The sequence below is a fragment of the Procambarus clarkii genome, chromosome 14 (assembly GCF_040958095.1).
Source record: "Procambarus clarkii isolate CNS0578487 chromosome 14, FALCON_Pclarkii_2.0, whole genome shotgun sequence".
Taxonomy (NCBI): Eukaryota; Metazoa; Arthropoda; class Malacostraca; order Decapoda; family Cambaridae; genus Procambarus; species Procambarus clarkii.
Genome location: NC_091163.1, coordinates 1,736,487 through 1,756,864, shown reverse-complemented (window position 1 = coordinate 1,756,864; position 20,378 = coordinate 1,736,487). Strand labels below are relative to the sequence as shown.

Genomic DNA, 20,378 nt, shown 5'->3' with positions numbered 1-20,378 from the left:
CAGGCCACAACGGAACTGTTGCATCCCTACCATAGGTACTGTTGCAGGCCACAACGGAACTGTTGCATCCCTACCATAGGTACTGTTGCAGGCCACAACGGGACTGTTGCATCCCTACCATAGGTACTGTTGCAGGCCACAACGGGACTGTTGCATCCCTACTATAGGTACTGTTGCAGGCCACAACGGGACTGTTGCATCCCTACCATAGGTACTGTTGCAGGCCACAACGGGACTGTTGCATCCCTACCATAGGTACTGTTGCAGGCCACAACGGAACTGTTGCATCCCTACTATAGGTACTGTTGTAGGCCACAACGGAACTGTTGCATCCCTACCATAGGTACTGTTGCAGGCCACAACGGGACTGTTGCATCCCTACCATAGGTACTGTTGCAGGCCACAACGGGACTGTTGCATCCCTACTATAGGTACTGTTGCAGGCCACAACGGGACTGTTGCATCCCTACCATAGGTACTGTTGCAGGCCACAACGGAACTGTTGCATCCCTACTATAGGTACTGCTGTAGGCCACAACGGAACTGTTGCATCCCTACCATAGGTACTGTTGCAGGCCACAACGGGACTGTTGCATCCCTACCATAGGTACTGTTGCAGGCCACAACGGGACTGTTGCATCCCTACTATAGGTACTGTTGCAGGCCACAACGGGACTGTTGCATCCCTACCATAGGTACTGTTGCAGGCCAGAACGGAACTGTTGCATCCCTACCATAGGTACTGTTGCAGGCCACAACGGAACTGTTGCATCCCTACCATAGGTACTGTTGCAGGTCACAACGGGACTGTTGCATCCCTACCATAGGTACTGTTGCAGGCCACAACGGGACTGTTGCATCCCTACCATAGGTACTGTTGCAGGCCACAACGGGACTGTTGCATCCCTACCATAGGTACTGTTGCAGGCCACAACGGGACTGTTGCAGGCCACAACGGGACTGTTGCATCCCTACCATAGGTACTGTTGCAGGCCACAACGGGACTACCGTACACAGTCTTCTGTCCTCCTCGGGAATTAGTTGAGTGTGCGGCTTCAGCAACCAGTCTCTTAATTAGTAATGTCCAGGTGTAAATTATGCGGCATCTATCGCCTGTGCGTCGGGAAGTTCAATTTTAATTTAAATGTTTATTGGATAGATTAGAACAGTAAGAGATCTCTGAACGCTCTCCTGGTCAGCAAGTTCTTCAGTTTTGAATGGGGCTGTTAGTGTTCAACGTTGTTCATAAAGAACCCTGGGACACGGGAGGAACAACCAGGCAGGAGAAGCCATCCACAATATGATAAGGAACGGAAATCTGACCCACCTGGGCCCAGACTTCCCAACTTATTTCAGACAAGGACACAGTGGTAAACCAGACATAATACTCTCAAACAACCACCACTTCCTAAACACCCGCATAGAAAGGGACCCTGTGAGCACAAGCGATCAATAATAATGATCAACTAACCCTGTTCGGAACCCCCCCCCCAAGACTTCAATACACTAAAACTGACTGGGAGACGTTCAAAAACAGTGCACAAGAAATCAGTGTCAACAGACTTTAATGGAAAGGAAACATCATGCATACACACAGCTAATTACATGGTTTAGCACCATAGAAACATGCATGAACGATCATATCCCCGTAGCTCACCATATAACGCTCCCACACCCCCAGCCACTGAGGCGCTCAGGACACAACAAACCAGATATAACAACCTTCTACAACTCATAACGCACAATGGGTGGTCGGACGAACGCAAAAGACTAGAAAGGGAACTACAAGATGAGCTGCAAGATCTATGCAAAACAGAGTACACCAAAAATGGGATGAACTAATTAGCCAAATTCAAGTCGACTACAGAAACCCAGGAAAGTTCTGGAAAAATATAAAAACTTTGACGGGAACACCCTACATCATAGACGCCTCAGGAAATAAACTCTACGAGGAGAGAGAACAAGAACAGGAATTCAGGAAGTTCTGGGAAAAAAATATTCAGGCTAAAACCGGAAGAAAATATAAGCTTTTGCCCCATTAATTAAAGGGAAATTACAACTCAAGTCGATAACAAAGCTGCAGCACTACGCCCGAGGCAAACAATAGACCTTAACCTTAACAGACCTTAAGCAGACACGACTTTCCCTACAAAAAAGGAGTAATTTAAAAAGGGAGATTGAAGAAATCGAGCAGAAACTGTAGTATTCATATCAGATTGAAAAAATGCAACTAGAAGACAAGAGAACTAGTACAAGAAATAAAGAAATCACAAAATAATTCTAAACATATGCAAAATCAAAAGCAAAAACCACTGGCAGTATTGGACTTATATTCTTACAAGTGAATGTTCATACACGGAGGATGACAAAGAAATTAGTGAAATCCTAAAAAAGCAGTATGAGGACATGTTTAGCACTCCGATAAACAGCATGAAAGTGGAAGATCTGGACAACTTCGTTATGCGTGATATCCAAACCCCTGTAAATATAACTGATATCAACACGAGCGTGGCAGATTTTGACAGAGAAATTCACAACATGCCCATGCACTCAGCTCCGGGTCCAGACTCATGGAATTCAATATTAATAAAGAAATGCAAAGTGCCAGTAGCACAGGCACTCAGTATAGTGTGGAGGAAGAGCTTGGACACGTGGGAGATACCAGATGCGCTGAAAGCAGCAGACATAGTATCGCTGTCCAATCTTGAGTATTGCTCGGTACTCACTTCCCCTTTCAGAGCAGGAGAGATCACTGAATTAGAGGGTATAGAGAGAACATATACGGCACGCATAGACACGATAAAACATCTAAACTATTGGGACCGTCTCAAGCTCTCAAAATGTACTCTCTGGAAAGGAGACGCGAGAGATATCAAATAATATATACATGGAAGATATTGGAGGGCCAGGTCCCAAATTTGCCCAGTAGACTAACAACATACTCGAGAGAAAGGTAGGGAAGGAAGTGCAGAATAGAACCAGTGAAGAGTAGAGGTGCCATAGGCACAATCAGAGAACACCGTCTGAACATTAGAGGTCGACAGCTGTTAAACACTCTCCCAGCAAGCATTAGAAATATTGCTGGGTGGATGTATTCAAGAGGCACTTGAAGGCACTTAGATAAGTTCTTGCGAGAAGTGCCGGACCAACCGGCTGTGGTGGATATGTGGGCCTGCGGGCTGCTCCAAGCAACAGCCTGTTGGACCAAGTTATCACAAGTGGAGCCTGGCCTCAGGCCGATCTCGGGGAGTAGAAGAACTCCTGAGACCCTCTCCATGTATACTCCAGGTATACATGGACTTCTCAAAGGCATTTGATAAATGTGACTATGGAGTGATAGCACACAATGTGAAGTCAATGGGAATAACTGGTAAAGTAGGGCGGGGGATATTCAGTTGTCTGTCGTACAGAGCACAGTAAGTCAACCATATAAAATCGTGTCCAAACGAATCATCATCACACAGATTACTGCATTGTTGACATCAATAGCAGCAATGTTGCATAGCCAAAATAATTAATATTAATTAGTATTTCTCTTTGTTGGCAGGTGAGTGAGTGGTTACCCGAGTTCGATCCCCGACGGGACTCCGGTGAGTACATGAGTTGTGTCAACGCCAGCGGCGGCCACTTTATTGTGCACCCCATACTCATCCTGTGAGCGGTAGTTTATTGTGCACCCCATACTCATCCTGTGGGCGGTAGTTTATTGTGCACCCCAGACTCATCCTGTGGGCGGTAGTTTATTGTGCACCCCATACTCATCCTGTGGGCGGTAGTTTATTGTGCACCCCAGACTCATCCTGTGGGCGGTAGTTTATTGTGCACCCCATACTCATGCTGTGAGCGGTAGTTTATTGTGCACCCCATACTCATGCTGTGAGCGGTAGTTTATTGTGCACCCCATACTCATGCTGTGAGCGATAGTTTATTATGCACCCCATACTCATCCTGTGAGCGGTAGTTTATTGTGCACCCCATACTCATGCTGTGAGCGGTAGTTTATTGTGCACCCCATACTCATGCTGTGAGCGGTAGTTTATTATGCACCCCATACTCATCCTGTGAGCGGTAGTTTATTGTGCACCCCATACTCATCCTGTGAGCGGTAGTTTATTATGCACCCCATACTCATCCTGTGAGCGGTAGTTTATTGTGCACCCCATACTCGTCCTGTGAGCGGTAGTTTATTGTGCCCCCCATACTCATGCTGTGAGCGGTAGTTTATTGTGCACCCCATACTCATCCTGTGAGCGGTAGTTTATTATGCACCCCATACTCGTCCTGTGAGCGGTACTTTATTGTGCACCCCATACTCGTCCTGTGAGTGGTAGTTTATTGTGCACCCCATACTCGTCCTGTGAGCGGTACTTTATTGTGCACCCCATACTCGTCCTGTGAGTGGTAGTTTATTGTGCACCCCATACTCGTCCTGTGAGCGGTACTTTATTGTGTCCCCCATACTCATCCTGTGAGCGGTAGTTTATTGTGCACCCCATACTCACGCTGTGAGCGGTAACAAACAGCAGGAAGCACACAGGCGGGATTAGAGAGGCGACGTTATGATGTTCCCGGGACCAAATATTGTCACTAGTGAGGTTTAGGGGCAGCTACAGCACACACCGGGTGTGGACGCGAGCGTCTGCTGTGTTGTTATAACTGCCACGTGATCAATGTTGTTGTTGTTGTTGTATCCGTGTGTGCACGAAAGCGTTATTGCCAGCTGTGTTTATTTTAGAAGTGTGTTTATTTGTTATTAAAACACAATACTGATAACCCAAAAACGAATTCTTCATGAATGTGAACCTTTGGACATTACACACAGAGATCACACTAACGTGATGCATCAAATGAAGAAATCCTCAAGGGCCGGGACGAGGATTCGAACCTGCGTCCGGGAGCATCCCAGACACTGCCTTAATCTCGTGCCTCGGAGAGGCTACGGGATCCAGTAAGTTCAGTAGAACTTAGGTTTCAACTCTTTTTAACCCTGTCGTAGCTCAGTCGATTAAGGTAGCGTCTGGGATGCTTCCGGACGTAGGTTCCAATCCTCGTCACGGCTCTTGTGGATTGTAAACTTGTGGACATCTTCAAGAGAAAACTAGATCATTTTCTCCAAGGAGTGCCGGGCCAACCGGGCTGTGGTGGGTATGTGGGCCTGCGGGCCGCTCCAAGCAACAGCCTGGTGGACCAAACTTTCACAAGTCAAGCCTGGCGTCGGGCCGGGCTTGGGGAGTAGAAGAACTCCCAGAACCACATCAACCAGGTATACCAACATATCAGATGTCACCCTAACTTCACTTGATTTTGAAGATGCCTGTAGACAGTATGCCTATGTATCCTGCACCAGGCTCTGATTCCTGGAACTCCATATTCATCAAAAACGGAAAAAATTATCGCAGGCCCTAAAAAAAAATTTAGTCGGAGCTCAGCTACTGGCGTTATCTCTGACATACAACAACGGAGATAGCATCACTTCATAACGGAGGGAGTAAAGCAGAGGAAAAAATACTATAGGCGGATAGCACTAACCTCGGACATCATAAGTCTTTGAGAGAGTGCTAAGAAGTAAGATCACAAAACACATGGAATTACAGCATCTCCATAACCCCGGACAACATGGTTTCAAAACAGGGTGCTCTTGCCTGTCGCAGTTGCTGGACCACTATGATATGGCATTAGATGCTATGGAAGACAAAACGCTGATGTAATTTACACAGATTTCGCAAAAGCCTTCGACAAATGTGACCATGGTGTTATTGCACATAAAATGCGTTCAAAAGGAATTACCGGAAAATAGGCAGATGGATCAACAATTTCCTTACTAACAGAACCCAATGTGTAATAGTCAACAAAATAAAATCCAACCCATCAACCGTGAGGAGCTCAGTCCCCCAGGGTACTCCAGTACTTTTTCTCATCCTCATATCGGACATAGACAAGAACACAACCTTTAGTACTGTATCATCCTTTGCAGATGACACTAGGATCTTCATGAGAGTTGGCAACATAGAGGACACGGCAAACCTCCAATCAGATGTAGATCAGGTCTTTCTATGGGCTACAAAAAATAATATGGTGTTTAACGAGGATAAGTTCCAGCTCATACGCAATGGAAAAAATGAAAATATAAAAACGGAAACCACGTACAAAACTCAGGCAAATCATAAAATAGAACGAAAAGGCAATGTAAAGGATCTGGGTGTACTCATGTCGGAAGACCTTACCTTTAAAGAACACAATAAAATAGCCGTCACAACTGCTAGAAAAATGACAGGTTGGATAACAAGAACTTTTCACACTAGAGATGCTATACCGATGATGATACTCTTCAAAACGCTTGTACTCTCTAGAGTGGAGTACTGCTGCACAATGACAGCACCTTTCAAAGCTGGAGAAATTGCTGACCTGGAGAGCGTGCAGAGAACCTTTACTGCTAGAAATCACTCAGTAAAACATCTAAACTATTGGGACCGACTAAAGAGCCTAAATCTGTATTCTCTTGCGGGCAGGCGGGAGAGATACATAATAATTTACACGTGGAAAATAGTAAAGGGGCTGGTCCCAAACCTGCACACAGAAATAACATCACACGAGACCAGGAGGCATGGCAGGATGTGCAGAATACCCACGTTGAAGAGCAGAGGTGCAACAGGTACTCTGAGAGAGAACTATCAACATTAGAGGCCCGAGACTGTTCAACACGCTTCCACTACACATAAGGGCCATAACTGGCCGACCCCTCACAGTGTTCAAGAGAGAACTGGATAAACGCCTCCAAAGGATACCTGATCAACCAGGCTGTGACTCATACGTCGGGCTGCGAGCAGTCGCGTCCAACAGCCTGGTTGACCAGACCAGCAACGAGGAGGCCTGGTCGGGGACCGGGCCGCGGGGACGCTATGCCCCGAAACCATTTCAAGGTAACCTCAAGGTAAGGTAACCACAAAGTTAATAATCGCATAATAAAGTTTATCTCCAAGGGCACTAGTCACTGCAGCGAGATGTTACCAAGTTAACCAGGTGACCAAACTTAACCAGATGGGTACACTAGACAACAGGGGCATCTAAGTTGTGGTCAAAGTGCATAAATGGTCACATTATTCAAGAGCAAAGTCACTAAGGACTAATCTAAATTAGTCTCAAGAGACTTGACAACAATATAGTCTCCAGTGTTGGACAACTTATCATTAACATCAGTAAGGAAGACCTCGGCTTTCCTCCCTGTGAGGTAGTCTTCAACCCGTTTCATGAGTCTGCCCTTGACACCCATGCGTGCCAGCTCGTCCAGGATCGCAGGCCCCTCTGCTGTGTCGAAGGCCCCTCTGCTGTGTCGAAGGCCCCTTTGCTGTGTCGAAGGCCCCTCTGCTGTGTCGAAGGCCCCTCTGCTGTGTCGAAGGCCCCTCTGCTGTGTCGAAGGCCCCTCTGCTGTGTCGAAGGCCCCTCTGCTGTGTCGAAGGCCCCTCTGCTGTGTCGAAGGCCCCTCTGCTGTGTCGAAGGCCCCTCTGCTGTGTCGAAGGCCCCTCTGCTGTGTCGAAGGCCCCTCTGCTGTGTCGAAGGCCCCTCTGCTGTGTCGAAGGCCCCTCTGCTGTGTCGAAGGCCCCTCTGCTGTGTCGAAGGCCCCTCTGCTGTGTCGAAGGCCCCTCTGCTGTGTCGAAGGCCCCTCTGCTGTGTCGAAGGCCCCTCTGCTGTGTCGAAGGCCCCTCTGCTGTGTCGAAGGCCCCTCTGCTGTGTCGAAGGCCCCTCTGCTGTGTCGAAGGCTCCTTTGGTGTCAACAAATACAGAATACTTAGCTGTGTCATTCATTACCTGGATAAAATAAATTAAAGGTCCTACAAATGCCTACTAGAGTTAAACTGAAGTAAATGTAAAGTAATGAAACTAAGTGTAGGGAGCAAGAGGCCTGAAATAAGGTACCAAATGGTAAATGAAATCCTTCATGAGCCAAACAAAGACAAGGATCTAGAAGTTGATTTAAAATCGAACTTCTCTCCTGAAGCCCATATGAAAAGGATATCATTAGAGGCATATGAGAGGTTAGCTAATATAAGAACTGCCTTCAGAAGTTTGTGTAAGAAATAATTCAGGACATTGTACACCACACATTTCAGACCTATTCTGGAGTTTGCGGCTCCAGCCTAGAGTCCATATGTAGTCGCACAAGACGAAGTTGGAGAAGGGTCAAAGGTATGCCATCAGACTAGTTCCAGAGCTCTGAGGCATGAGTTATGAGGAAAGGCTACATGAATTAAACCTCACGTCGCTGGAAGACAGAAGAGTTAAGGGACACATGATTGCCACGTACTCCTCTGCAATTCATCATCTTGGTTATCTTGAGATGATTTCGGGGCTTAGCGTCCCCGCGGCCCGGTCCTCGACCAGGCCTCCTTTTTGTTACATACCCCCAGGAAGCAGCCCGTAGCAGCTGTCTCACTCCCAGGTACCTATTTACTGCTACGTGAACAGGAGCATCAGGGTGAAAGAAACTCTGCCCATTTGTTTCCGTCTCCATCAGGGGATCGAACCCAGAACCTCAGGACTACGAATCCAAAGCGCTGTTCACTCAGCTGTCAGGCCCCTCATGGCGATAATCATTATTTAATACGGTTGTTACTCCCTCAAGGGGACAGAAGGTGGAAACCGAGACTCGAAATAAACCACAGAGCATCTAATAAGAATTTTTTCAGTGTCAGAGTAGTTAACGGATGGCATGCATTAGGCAGTGATGTGGTGGAGGCTGACTCCATACACAGTTTCAAGTGTAGATATGATAGAGCCCAGTAGGCTCAGGAACCTGTACACCTGTTGATTGACAGTTGAGAGGTGGGACCAAAGAGCCAAAGCTCAACCCCCGCAAGCACAACTAGGTGAGTACACACACACACACACACACACACACACACACACACACACACACACACACACACACACACACACACACACACACACACACACACACACACACACACACAGAGGAGTCTGAACCAATCAGAGCGGCCGACCAGCCAAGGGAACACATCCTAATACCAAGGGTCATTATGTACACCAAAATTAATATCTCCCCAAACACAGATTTTGTTCAACCCTTGTGATGAAGGGACCTGACGGCTGAGTGGACAGCACCGGGGGATTCGTAGTCCTAAGGTTCCGAGTTTGATCTCCAGCTGAGGCGGAAACAAATGAGCGAAGTTTTGTAACCCTGATTCGTCTGTTCACCTAGCAGTAAATAGGTACCTGAGAGTTAATCAGCTGCTACGGGCTGCTTCCTGGGGGTGTGTAACAAAAAGGAGGCCTGGTTGAGGACCGGGCCGCGGGGACGCTAAGCCCCGAAATTACTATTTTTACACTGAGCTGCACTCTTTACTCTTGTGCGAGAAGTATGGTTTTGTAGCGAGTTCTGTATTGATGACAAACTGTTCAGTCACAGCCCCGCTCCTGTGCCAGGTAAGTCCTCTACGGGATCCCCATAGCCGGTGCTACTTGAAATGTTTTGTTCCGAGTAGTGAATCTTAACATGAACAACGCCAAACTGTACAGGTTAAGGTAAGCTTACGAACACTGGCTGTATATGGTTGGTGAGTTATGAAGAAGCCTGTCTAAGGGCACAAGACGGGTTAGAATGAGTGAATGGAGAAATGTTCAGAATCTGATACAATCTTCAAAGCCGGAATTGGATTGAGAGTGAGTTACATTTAAATGGTGATGAAGCTATACTTTATTAGAGGGGTGAACGGATTTAGTAGTGGGAATAATATTATGGAGAGAGAGAGAGAGAGAGAGAGAGGGGGGGGGGGAGGGAGGGAGGGGGGGGGGGGAGGGAGGGGGGGGGGAGGAAGGGAGGGGAGGGAGGGAGGGAGGGGGGACGACGGACGGACGGACGACGAGGAGGAGGAATTAGACTGGAGGTATATTTAGGTAGAAAATGTTGTAAGTAGTGAGTAAGATAGGATTAAAGGGGTGTTAGTATATAGAAGTAGAGTAAGGTAGAGAGAGATGGGAATAGGTTGTGGCGAATGTGGACAAGAGATTAAAGATAAGTAGAATTAGTTATATAGGGACAAGTTCAGTAAACATTACCCCCCCCCCCTTAGTTATAAGGTGAGGGCACAGAGTTCGCCTCCCCTCTGTGCCTCCCCCCCCCCTCTCTTCCCGCCCCCTGCCCCCTCTAAGCCCAATCAATAACCAGGACTGTTGGATGCTGGTGGTGGTGGGTGTAGTGGTGGTAGTGGTAGTAGTTGTGGGGGTAGTGGTAGTAGTTGTGGGGGTAGTGGTGGTGGGTGTAGTGTTGGTGGTGGGTATGGAGTTGGTGGTGGTTGCGAGTGTGGTATGATGGTCGTGGTACTGGTGTGTGGTTGTAGTCACCTACCTGTACTTGCAGGACCTGAACTTCGGCACCTTGGCCCCACCTCTACACTGTCAATCAACTGGTGTACAGGTTCCTGGGCCTATTGGGCTCTCTCGTATATACATTTGAACCGGTGTATGGAGTCTGCCTCCACCTCTTCACTGTCTAATGCACTGAAGTTAACTACTGATACTGCCAAATTATTTTTAAAGTCTGTTGCTTATTTGGGTTCTAAATTTCTACGTACCTTGGGGGGGGGATGAGCTTTTCACAGTAAATGATCCGGATTTGACTTCACTATTACACTGCGTTCTGTTAGTTAGGAAGTTGAAGACCATCTGCTTATTTTGTCAGTAATTACTTTTGCGCGCATTTTGTGCGTAATAACACCATGGTGGCCTGACAGCTGAGTGGACAGCACTTTGGATTCGTAGTTCCGGGTTCGATCCCCGGTGGAGGCGGAAACAAATGAGCAGAGTTTCTTTCACCCTGATGTTTCTGTTCACTTAGCAGTAAGTAGGTATCTGGGAGTTAGACAGCTGCTACGGGCTGCTTCCTGGGGGTATGAAACAAAAAGGAGGCCTGGTCAAGGACCGGGCCGCAGGGACGCTAAGCCCCGAAATCATCTCAAGATAACCTCAAGATGGTCACATTAGTCTAAAGCTTTTGCAAAGTCTGTGTATATTACATCTGCGTTTTGTCTGTCTTCCGTGGCACCTGAGGCCATGTCTTAGTGATCTAGCAGCTGTGAGAGGCAGGAGCGCCCGGTTCTGAACCCGTGTTGTTCAGGGTTATGGGGAGGATGCGATTCCATGTGATTTGTAATCTTGCTTCTTTGCACTCTTTTCAAAGATTTTTGTGTGTGAAGTTAGAACTGTTGATCTATAATTTGTTGCATCTGCTTTACTACCTCCTTTGTGCAGTGGCGTGATCTCCGCTGTTTTAAATTGACATCCTTAAAACAGCGTTGAGATCACGTTGTTTTAGCGTGATCAAAGAGCCGAGATACAGCGGAGATCACGCTGTTTTAGCGTGATCAAAGAGCCGAGATACAGCGGAGATCACGCTGTTTTAGCGTGATCAAAGAGCCGAGATACAGCGGAGATCACGCTGTTTTAGCGTGATCAAAGAGTCGAGATCACGCTGAGAGCTTAGCTACACCAGTATCTAGGCTCCGTCTCCAAAAAAGATGTTTAGGGCCTGTGATAGTGGTGTTCCGCACGTCTTGATGGACATAGAATTCCAGGAGTGAGGGCCGGGTGCAGAGTGAACATGCATGCTGTCTATATCTACTTCAAAGTCCACTATATTAGTAACATTGGAGGGGTACCATAGATGGTCCCACCTATGGTACCCCTACTGGTACACGTTGTTGGCCGCGCTACCTACAGTACTCCACTACTGCTCCTTTAAGGACACCCTTTCCTTAGTGGTGATAATGGCGCTAGTGGATCCTGAGACACCATTGTCAATGGTGAATGGCGGGGATATTGTCGGGCGGAGCCCCCAGGTGTTGGGGCAAGGGGCTCGCCACCGCCCTTCCCAGGACATTGAAGGGGAAGGATTGTTATCAGTGCCTCCGCTTCCCTCCTCCAGGAAGGGGAGGGGGGAGCTTCCCTCCTCCAGGAAGGGGAGGGGAGAGGGGGGGAGCTTCCCTCCTCCAGGAAGGGGAGGGGAGAGGGGGGGAGCTTCCCTCCTCCAGGAAGGAAGGGGGAGCTTCCCTCCTCCAGGAAGGGAGGGGGGAGCTTCCCTCCTCCAGGAAGGGAGGGGGGAGCTTCCCTCCTCCAGGAAGGGAGGGGGGAGCTTCCCTCCTCCAGGAAGGGAGGGGGGAGCTTCCCTCCTCCAGGAAGGGAGGGGGGAGCTTCCCTCCTCCAGGAAGGGAGGGGGGGAGCTTCCCTCCTCCAGGAAGGGAGGGGGAGCTTCCCTCCTCCAGGAAGGGAAGGGGGGAGCTTCCCTCCTCCAGGAAGGGAGGGGGGAGCTTCCCTCCTCCAGGAAGGGAGGGGGAGCTTCCCTCCTCCAGGAAGGGAGGGGGGAGCTTCCCTCCTCCAGGAAGGGAGGGGGGAGCTTCCCTCCTCCAGGAAGGGAGGCGGGGAGCTTCCCTCCTCCAGGAAGGGAGGGGGGAGCTTCCCTCCTCCAGGAAGGGAGAGGGGGAGCTTCCCTCCTCCAGGAAGGGAGGGGGAGCTTCCCTCCTCCAGGAAGGGAGGGGGGAAGCTTCCCTCCTCCAGGAAGGGAGGGGGGGAGCTTCCCTCCTCCAGGAAGGGAGGGGGGGAGCTTCCCTCCTCCAGGAAGGGAGGGGGGGAGCTTCCCTCCTCCAGGAAGGGAGGGGGGGAGCTTCCCTCCTCCAGGAAGGGAGGGGGGAAGCTTCCCTCCTCCAGGAAGGGAGGGGGGAAGCTTCCCTCCTCCAGGAAGGGAGGGGGGGAGCTTCCCTCCTCCAGAAAGGGAGGGGGGAGCTTCCCTCCTCCAGGAAGGGAGGGGGGAGCTTCCCTCCTCCAGGAAGGGAGGGGGGGAGCTTCCCTCCTCCAGGAAGGGAGGGGGGAGCTTCCCTCCTCCAGGAAGGGAGGGGGGGAGCTTCCCTCCTCCAGGAAGGGAGGGGGGAGCTTCCCTCCTCCAGGAAGGGAGGGGGGAGCTTCCCTCCTCCAGGAAGGGAGGGGGGGAGCTTCCCTCCTCCAGGAAGGGAGGGGGGGAGCTTCCCTCCTCCAGGAAGGGAGGGGGGGAGCTTCCCTCCTCCAGGAAGGGAGGGGGGGAGCTTCCCTCCTCCAGGAAGGGAGGGGGGGAGCTTCCCTCCTCCAGGAAGGGAGGGGGGGGAGCTTCCCTCCTCCAGGAAGGGAGGGGGGGAGCTTCCCTCCTCCAGGAAGGGAGGGGGGGAGCTTCCCTCCTCCAGGAAGGGAGGGGGGGAGCTTCCCTCCTCCAGGAAGGGAGGGGGGGAGCTTCCCTCCTCCAGGAAGGGAGGGGGGGAGCTTCCCTCCTCCAGGAAGGGAGGGGGGGAGCTTCCCTCCTCCAGGAAGGGAGGGGGGGAGCTTCCCTCCTCCAGGAAGGGAGGGGGGGAGCTTCCCTCCTCCAGGAAGGGAGGGGGGAGCTTCCCTCCTCCAGGAAGGGAGGGGGGGAGCTTCCCTCCTCCAGGAAGGGAGGGGGGGGAGCTTCCCTCCTCCAGGAAGGGAGGGGGGGAGCTTCCCTCCTCCAGGAAGGGAGGGGGGGAGCTTCCCTCCTCCAGGAAGGGAGGGGGGGAGCTTCCCTCCTCCAGGAAGGGAGGGGGGGAGCTTCCCTCCTCCAGGAAGGGAGGGGGGGGAGCTTCCCTCCTCCAGGAAGGGAGGGGGGGGAGCTTCCCTCCTCCAGGAAGGGAGGGGGGGGAGCTTCCCTCCTCCAGGAAGGGAGGGGGGGGAGCTTCCCTCCTCCAGGAAGGGAGGGGGGGGAGCTTCCCTCCTCCAGGAAGGGAGGGGGGGGAGCTTCCCTCCTCCAGGAAGGGAGGGGGGGGGAGCTTCCCTCCTCCAGGAAGGGAGGGGGGGGAGCTTCCCTCCTCCAGGAAGGGAGGGGGGGGGAGCTTCCCTCCTCCAGGAAGGGAGGGGGGGGAGCTTCCCTCCTCCAGGAAGGGAGGGGGGGGGAGCTTCCCTCCTCCAGGAAGGGAGGGGGGGGGAGCTTCCCTCCTCCAGGAAGGGAGGGGGGGGGAGCTTCCCTCCTCCAGGAAGGGAGGGGGGGGAGCTTCCCTCCTCCAGGAAGGGAGGGGGGGGGAGCTTCCCTCCTCCAGGAAGGGAGGGGGGGGGAGCTTCCCTCCTCCAGGAAGGGAGGGGGGGAGCTTCCCTCCTCCAGGAAGGGAGGGGGGGAGCTTCCCTCCTCCAGGAAGGGAGGGGGGGAGCTTCCCTCCTCCAGGAAGGGAGGGGGGAGCTTCCCTCCTCCAGGAAGGGAGGGGGGGAGCTTCCCTCCTCCAGGAAGGGAGGGGGGAGCTTCCCTCCTCCAGGAAGGGAGGGAGAATAAGAGAAAATAATAAAGTGGAGAGAGAAGTATTGAAGGTGGTGGTCCAATGCCTCGTTTATTGATGGAGGTTGTGTGATGAATATTGTTGAAAGGTCGTAAGATAGGGTTATGTGCTCCAAGGTTGTCTGGGTGTGGGGGTGTGTACTCACCTATATATGCTTGCAGGATCGAGCATTGACTCTTGGATCCCGCCTTTCTAGCTATCGGTTGTTTACACCAATGACTCCTGTCCCATTTCCCTATCATACCTAGTTTTAAAAGTATGAATAGTATTTGCTTCCACAACCTATTCCCCAAGTGCATTCCATTTTTCTACTACTATCACGCTAAAAGAAAACTTCCTAACATCTCTGTGACTCATCTGAGTTTCCAGTTTCCACCCATGTCCCCTCGTTCTGTTATTATTACGTGTGAACATTTCATCTATTTCTACTTTGTCAATTCCCCTGAGTATTTTATATGTCCCTATCATATCTCCTCTCTCCCTTCTTTTCTCTAGTGTCGTAAGGTTCAGTTCCTTCAGCCGCTCTTCATATCCCATCCCTCGTAACTCTGGGACAAGCCTCGTCGCAAACCTCTGAACCTTCTCCAGTTTTTTTGTGTTTCTTCAGGTGGGGGCTCCATGATGGCGCAGCATACTCTAAGACGGGTCTCACGTAGGCAGTGTAAAGCGCCCTAAAAGCTTCCTCATTTAGGTTTCTGAATGAAGTTCTAATTTTCGCCAGTGTAGAGTACGCTGCTGTCGTTATCCTATTTATATGTGCCTCAGGAGTTAGATTAGGTGTCACATCCACTCCCAGATCTCTTTCTCGAATCGTTACAGGTAGGCTGTTCCCCTTCATTGTGTACTGTCCCTTTGGTCTCCTGTCACCTGATCCCATTTCCATAACTTTACATTTACTGGTGTTAAACTCCAGTAGCCATTTCCCTGACCATCTCTACAGCCTGTTTAAGTCCTCTTGGAGGATCCTACAATCCTCGTCTGTCACAACTCTTCTCATTAATTTTGCGTCATCTGCAAACATTGACATGTATGATTCCACTCCTGTAAACATATCATTTACGTAAATTAGAAAGAGGATTGGTCCCAGCACCGATCCTTGAGGTACTCCACTTGTTACTGTTCGCCAGTCCGACTTTTCGCCCCTTACCATTACCCTCTGGCTCCTTCCTGTTAGGTAGTTCTTCACCCATACTAGGGCCTTTCCGCTTACTCCTGCCTGCCTCTCAAGTTTGTATAGCAGTCTCATGTGCGGTACCGTATCAAAGGCCTTTTGGCAGTCAAGAAATATGCAGTCTGCCCAGCCTTCTCTGTCCTGCCTTATCCTTGTTACTTTATCATAGAATTCTAAAAGGTTTGTTAGGCATGATTTCCCTGTCCAGAACCCATGTTGGTGCTTGTTTACAAACCCAATGCTCTCCAGGTGCTCAACAAGTCTTAGCCTAATTATTCTTTCAAGTATTTTGCAGGGGATGCTTGTCAGTGATACGGGTCTGTAGTTAAGTGCCTCCTCCCTATCACCTTTTTTGAAAATCGGTACGACATTTGCCTCCTTCCAGCAACTGGGCAATTCTCCCGACATAAGTGACTCATTAAAGATCATTGCCAGAGGCACGCTGAGAGCCTGCGCTGCCTCTTTAAGTATCCACGGTGATACTTTGTCTGGTCCAACAGCTTTATTTGCATCCAGTGTTGTCAACTGTTTCATTACATCCTCTGCTGTCACCTCTATATCTGATAGTCTTTCATCTTGGGTAATCTCTTCTAACAATGGGAGCTGCTCAGGCTCGGTTGTGAACACTCCATGGAATTTTGCATTCAGTACCTCGCAGATTTCCTTGTCGCTTTCTGTATATGCCCCTTCTGTTTTCCTCAGTCTTGTCACTTGGTCATTTACCGACATCTTCCTTCTTATATGGCTATGTAGTAATTTTGGTTGCTTTTTCGCTTTGACTGCAATATCATTCTCATAATTTCTTTCCGACACTCGTCTTATGTTAATGTAATCATTCCTAGCTCTGTTACATCTAATCCTGTTGTCCTCTGTCCTTTGTCTTCTGTACTTCCTCCACTCCCTCCTGCTTCTCACCTTTGCTTCCTGACACTGTCTATTAAACCATGGGTTATTATATTCCCTCCTGCTTTTTTCCTTTATTGTTGGAATAAATCTATCTTCAGCCTCCTTGCATTTCAATATGACTTGGTTCATCATACCTTGCACTGTTTTTCCTCTGAGTTCTTCCTCCCACTGCACTTCTCCCAGGTAGTCCCTTATCCTTCTGTAGTCCCCTTTTCTGTAATCAAGTCTCCTTTCCCGGACCTCTTGTCCTTTGGTCACGATTTTAAGCTCCATCATGTAGTCAAAGACTAGGACACAATGGTCACTAGCTCCTAGTGGTATTTCATGTTCCAACTGCTCGATGTCTTCTACATTCTGAGTGATAATGAGATCTAATAGGCTGGGCGTATCCCCTCCTCTTTCCCTAGTATCTTCTTTCACATGCTGTGTTAGGAAATTCCTGTCAATAACGTCTACCAGCTTCGCTCCCCAGGTCTCCTCCCCACCATGGGGATTCCTCGTTTCCCAATCTATCTCTCCGTGATTTAGGTCCCCCATGACTAGCAGCTTCGCTCTCATTCTATGCGCTAAAGTTGCTGCCCTCTGCAGTTCATCCATACATGTCTTGTGGCTGTCCTCGTACTCCTGCCTGGGCCTTCTACTGTTTGGTGGGGGATTGTAGAGTATCAAGATTACAATCTTCTTCCCATCCACTGTCAGAGTTCCATGTATGAAGCTTGTGCTTTCATTGGTACCCGGATTTTCCAGCTCATCAAACTTCCATTTCCGCTTTATTAGTAGTGCCACTCCTCCTCCCTGTCTCTGTGTCCTTTCTTTTCTTATCACCTGGTACCCCTCTGGAAAGATTGCATCCGAGATCATGCCATTTATTTTAGTTTCCACTATTGCCACTATGTCTGGGTCTGCCTCACTAACTCTTTCTTTTATCTCTTCTGCTTTATTGGCTACCCCATCAGCATTGGTGTACCAAACCTTGAGACTCTTCTTGGAAACTCGGGTGTCAGAGTTCCCCCTTTCACCAGGGGTCTGGGGGAACTGGGGGGTGTCTGGGGGGCAAGTGGGGGGCTGGGGGGGTGCTAGGGGGGTGCCTGGGAGTGCCTGGTAGGCGAATGGGGTCTGGGCATCTAGGGGGGGTAGGAAGGGCATAATGGGTCTGAAAGTTAGGGGTCTGAATAGCATAGGGGGGTTGAGAAATAGTGAGACTGAGAGTCAGATAGAGGTTGAGAGGTTGGGGGGGAGAGGGATACTGAGGGCGGAGAGCTGAGATGAGAATGGAGCATGGGTGCTGGGAGTGGAAGAGAGGGTATATTAGTTAGGGGGGAATCGGGGGTAGGTGGGGGTTTTGGGGTAGAAGAAGGGAAGAGGGAGATGGGGGAAGGTGTTAGGGGGTCACAAGGTGAGGGGGTTAAATGTGGGCTGGAGGTGCATAGGAGGGGTGAGGGTTGGGTGGGGTTTGGGGGTGAGTGGAAGAGGGGTGCAGTGGAAGCTGGGATGGAGAAGATGGAATTGAAGTCAATGGGGTAGAAGGGGCAGGGGAGTAGGAAGGGGTATTTGGGGAGGGGGGATGGGAAGGTGGGTTTGGGGAGGGCATGGCTTGACCCACTGGGGTCGCTGACAAGTGTGATGTAGCAGGGGCAGGGGAATCGTTGGGGAGGTGCAAATGTGGAAGGGACAGGGGGGTTTTGGGAGGCTGAGGCAGGGGGGATGTATAGGAGGGCTGAGTTGGGGAGGATGCGACCTGGGAGGTGGCCTGGGAGGTGACCTGGGATGTGACCTGGGAGGTGAGACTACCTGAGAGGCTAGTTCGGTGTCGTTGTTGCCATCTATTCTTGTGGGCTATTTGCCCATCTTTCGTCATAAACCTCTATAAACACATTGTAATGGGTTTCACTTCCTCTGAGTAAATGCTTGGTCCTCATTATGTACTCCACAGCCTCCTCATTGGAGAATTGCACCAGAACAGGTCTATTCTTGGTACAATTGTAAGGTCCAACCCTGCGGCTGATATCCACCTCATGTTCTGCCATTCCTGCTCCAATACACCTCAATATCTCGTGCAATTCGTATTTTTCTGTTTCTATTCTCTCTTGTCTTGTTGGTGTCTTGTTGGTGCTTGTTGTGTGTGTGTGTGTGTGTGTGTGTGGGTGTGTGTGGGTGTGTGTGGGTGTGTGTGTGTGTGTGGGTGTGTGTGTGTGGGTGGGTGTGTGTGGGTGGGTGTGTGTGGGTGGGTGGGTGGGTGGGTGTGTGTGTGTGTGTGGGTGGGTGTGTGTGTGTGTGTGGGTGTGTGTGGGTGTGTGTGTGTGTGGGTGTGTGTGGGGGTGTGTGTGGGTGTGGGTGGGTGGTCCAAGGTTGTGTGTGTGTGTGTGGGTGGGTGGTCCAAGGTTGTGTGTGAGTGTATGCACTCAAATAAATGTGCGTGCGAGTCGACTCATTGGGTCTTCACCTACGTTGTGTCCCCGCCCCTGATTCGTATACTCTTGAATACATGAGTTCGACAAACAACCCCCCCCCTCCACCCCCCTCCACAAAGAATACATGATCAACAAGGCTGTGATTCCTACGGCTGGCTGAGAGCAGCCGCGTCCAATAGCCTGGTTGACCAGACAACTAACCGGAAGGCCTGGTCAGAGACCGGGCCGCAGGGCTTTTGATCCCCCGGAACCTCCAGTAGCCACAAGGTAGGTAGGTCGCCTTGGCCACATAACTAATGTTATTCTTAACTGATGATATTGTTTTTGTTCAAGGTATTCTATACGTCATTGTCCAGATTCTTGTGTCTTATTCATTTTCACTCAGTATTTTGCTTCTGTAGTGCATAGTCGTGGAGGTTGTTTATGTCTTAGTAACGTTGTGTGGTTTATGTGGTGTGTGATCACTGACACGTGGTGCTCGTGCCTCGGGTCGGTAGTTCACAGGTCGGGAACAGCAGCGGGGGGTCCCAAGGTGGTTCACAGGTCGGGAACAGCAGCGGGGGGTCCCAAGGTGGTTCACAGGTCGGGAACAGCAGCGGGGGGTCCCAAGGTGGTTCACAGGTCGGGAACAGCAGCGGGGGGTCCCAAGGAGTTAGTAAGCCTGACAAAAGTGCATATTGTTGACCTGTCCGGCACTCGTCTTGCACTGTAATTGGGTTCATAATGCAACAAATTTACCATTCTAGATTTTGCATAGGAGAAAAAGTATTTTTCTTTTTTCTTTCACTGATAGTCCTTTGCACTTTTTGCCTCTTCTAGATTTTATATGATTCTCACAACATTATCTGCTTTCTCTACACAAGGAGGCCTGGTCGAGGACCGGGCCGCAGGGACGCTAAGCCCCGATACCATCTCAAGGTAACCTCTCAAGATAAGGTAGTTCTTCCATGCCATTCTTGGGATAGAGTGGAGGCGTTCGAATTGTTCTCACATCTGTTTTCTTTGGCAGTTAAGGGAACGCTTGTCTAGTTTTCAATTGGTCTGGACGGTAGACCGACAATCTCGCTTCATGCAGTTCGGCGTTCAGTTCCCGACCGTCCAAGTGGTTGGGCACCATTCCTTCCCCCCGTCCCATCCCAAAATCCTTATCCTGACCCCTTCCCAGTGCTATATAGTCGCAATGGCTTGGCGCTTCCCCCCTCCCCCCTGATAGTTGCCTTCCCTTCTCTTAGTCATAAGTAAGATAGTTCCGGCGCTACTGAGTCTTACTTGCTCAAAGCGCGGGTTTACATCTGCTTTATCTAGCTGGTCTTCTCAGCTTGTATTTCTGTGAGGTCTTGATTTATCGATTATCAGTTAATCTATTTATCATTCAATATGAATTTGTTGAATTCTCTTCTTGGATTTGAAATTGGTGTGCAGGCCTGTTGTTCATCCTTGTCTTGAACGTCGATTAGGTTGTGGTCAGAGTAACGAGTGTTAGTAATGGTGTTCCTGACCAGTTGATCATTGTAAATATGAGGTCTAGGTGGGGGGGGGGGGGTGTTCTAGTTGGTGTTACTGTTTGGTGGTTTA

The 20,378-nt window shown here is 50.2% G+C and overlaps 1 protein-coding gene across 3 annotated transcripts in view; it reads left to right on the top strand.

Moving 5' to 3' along the window:
* LOC123771076 (apoptosis-resistant E3 ubiquitin protein ligase 1) overlaps positions 1-20,378 on the top strand; it is a 405,663-nt gene that overhangs the window by 202,781 nt on the left and 182,504 nt on the right. The window contains exon 2 of one of the 3 annotated variants that reach the window (XM_069324246.1): positions 3,548-3,590. The exons of the other annotated variants lie outside the window; for them this stretch is intronic. Coding sequence (XP_069180347.1) covers positions 3,548-3,590 — 43 coding nt within the window. The remainder of the gene's footprint in view (positions 1-3,547; positions 3,591-20,378) is intronic. 3 annotated transcript variants of the gene reach the window in all.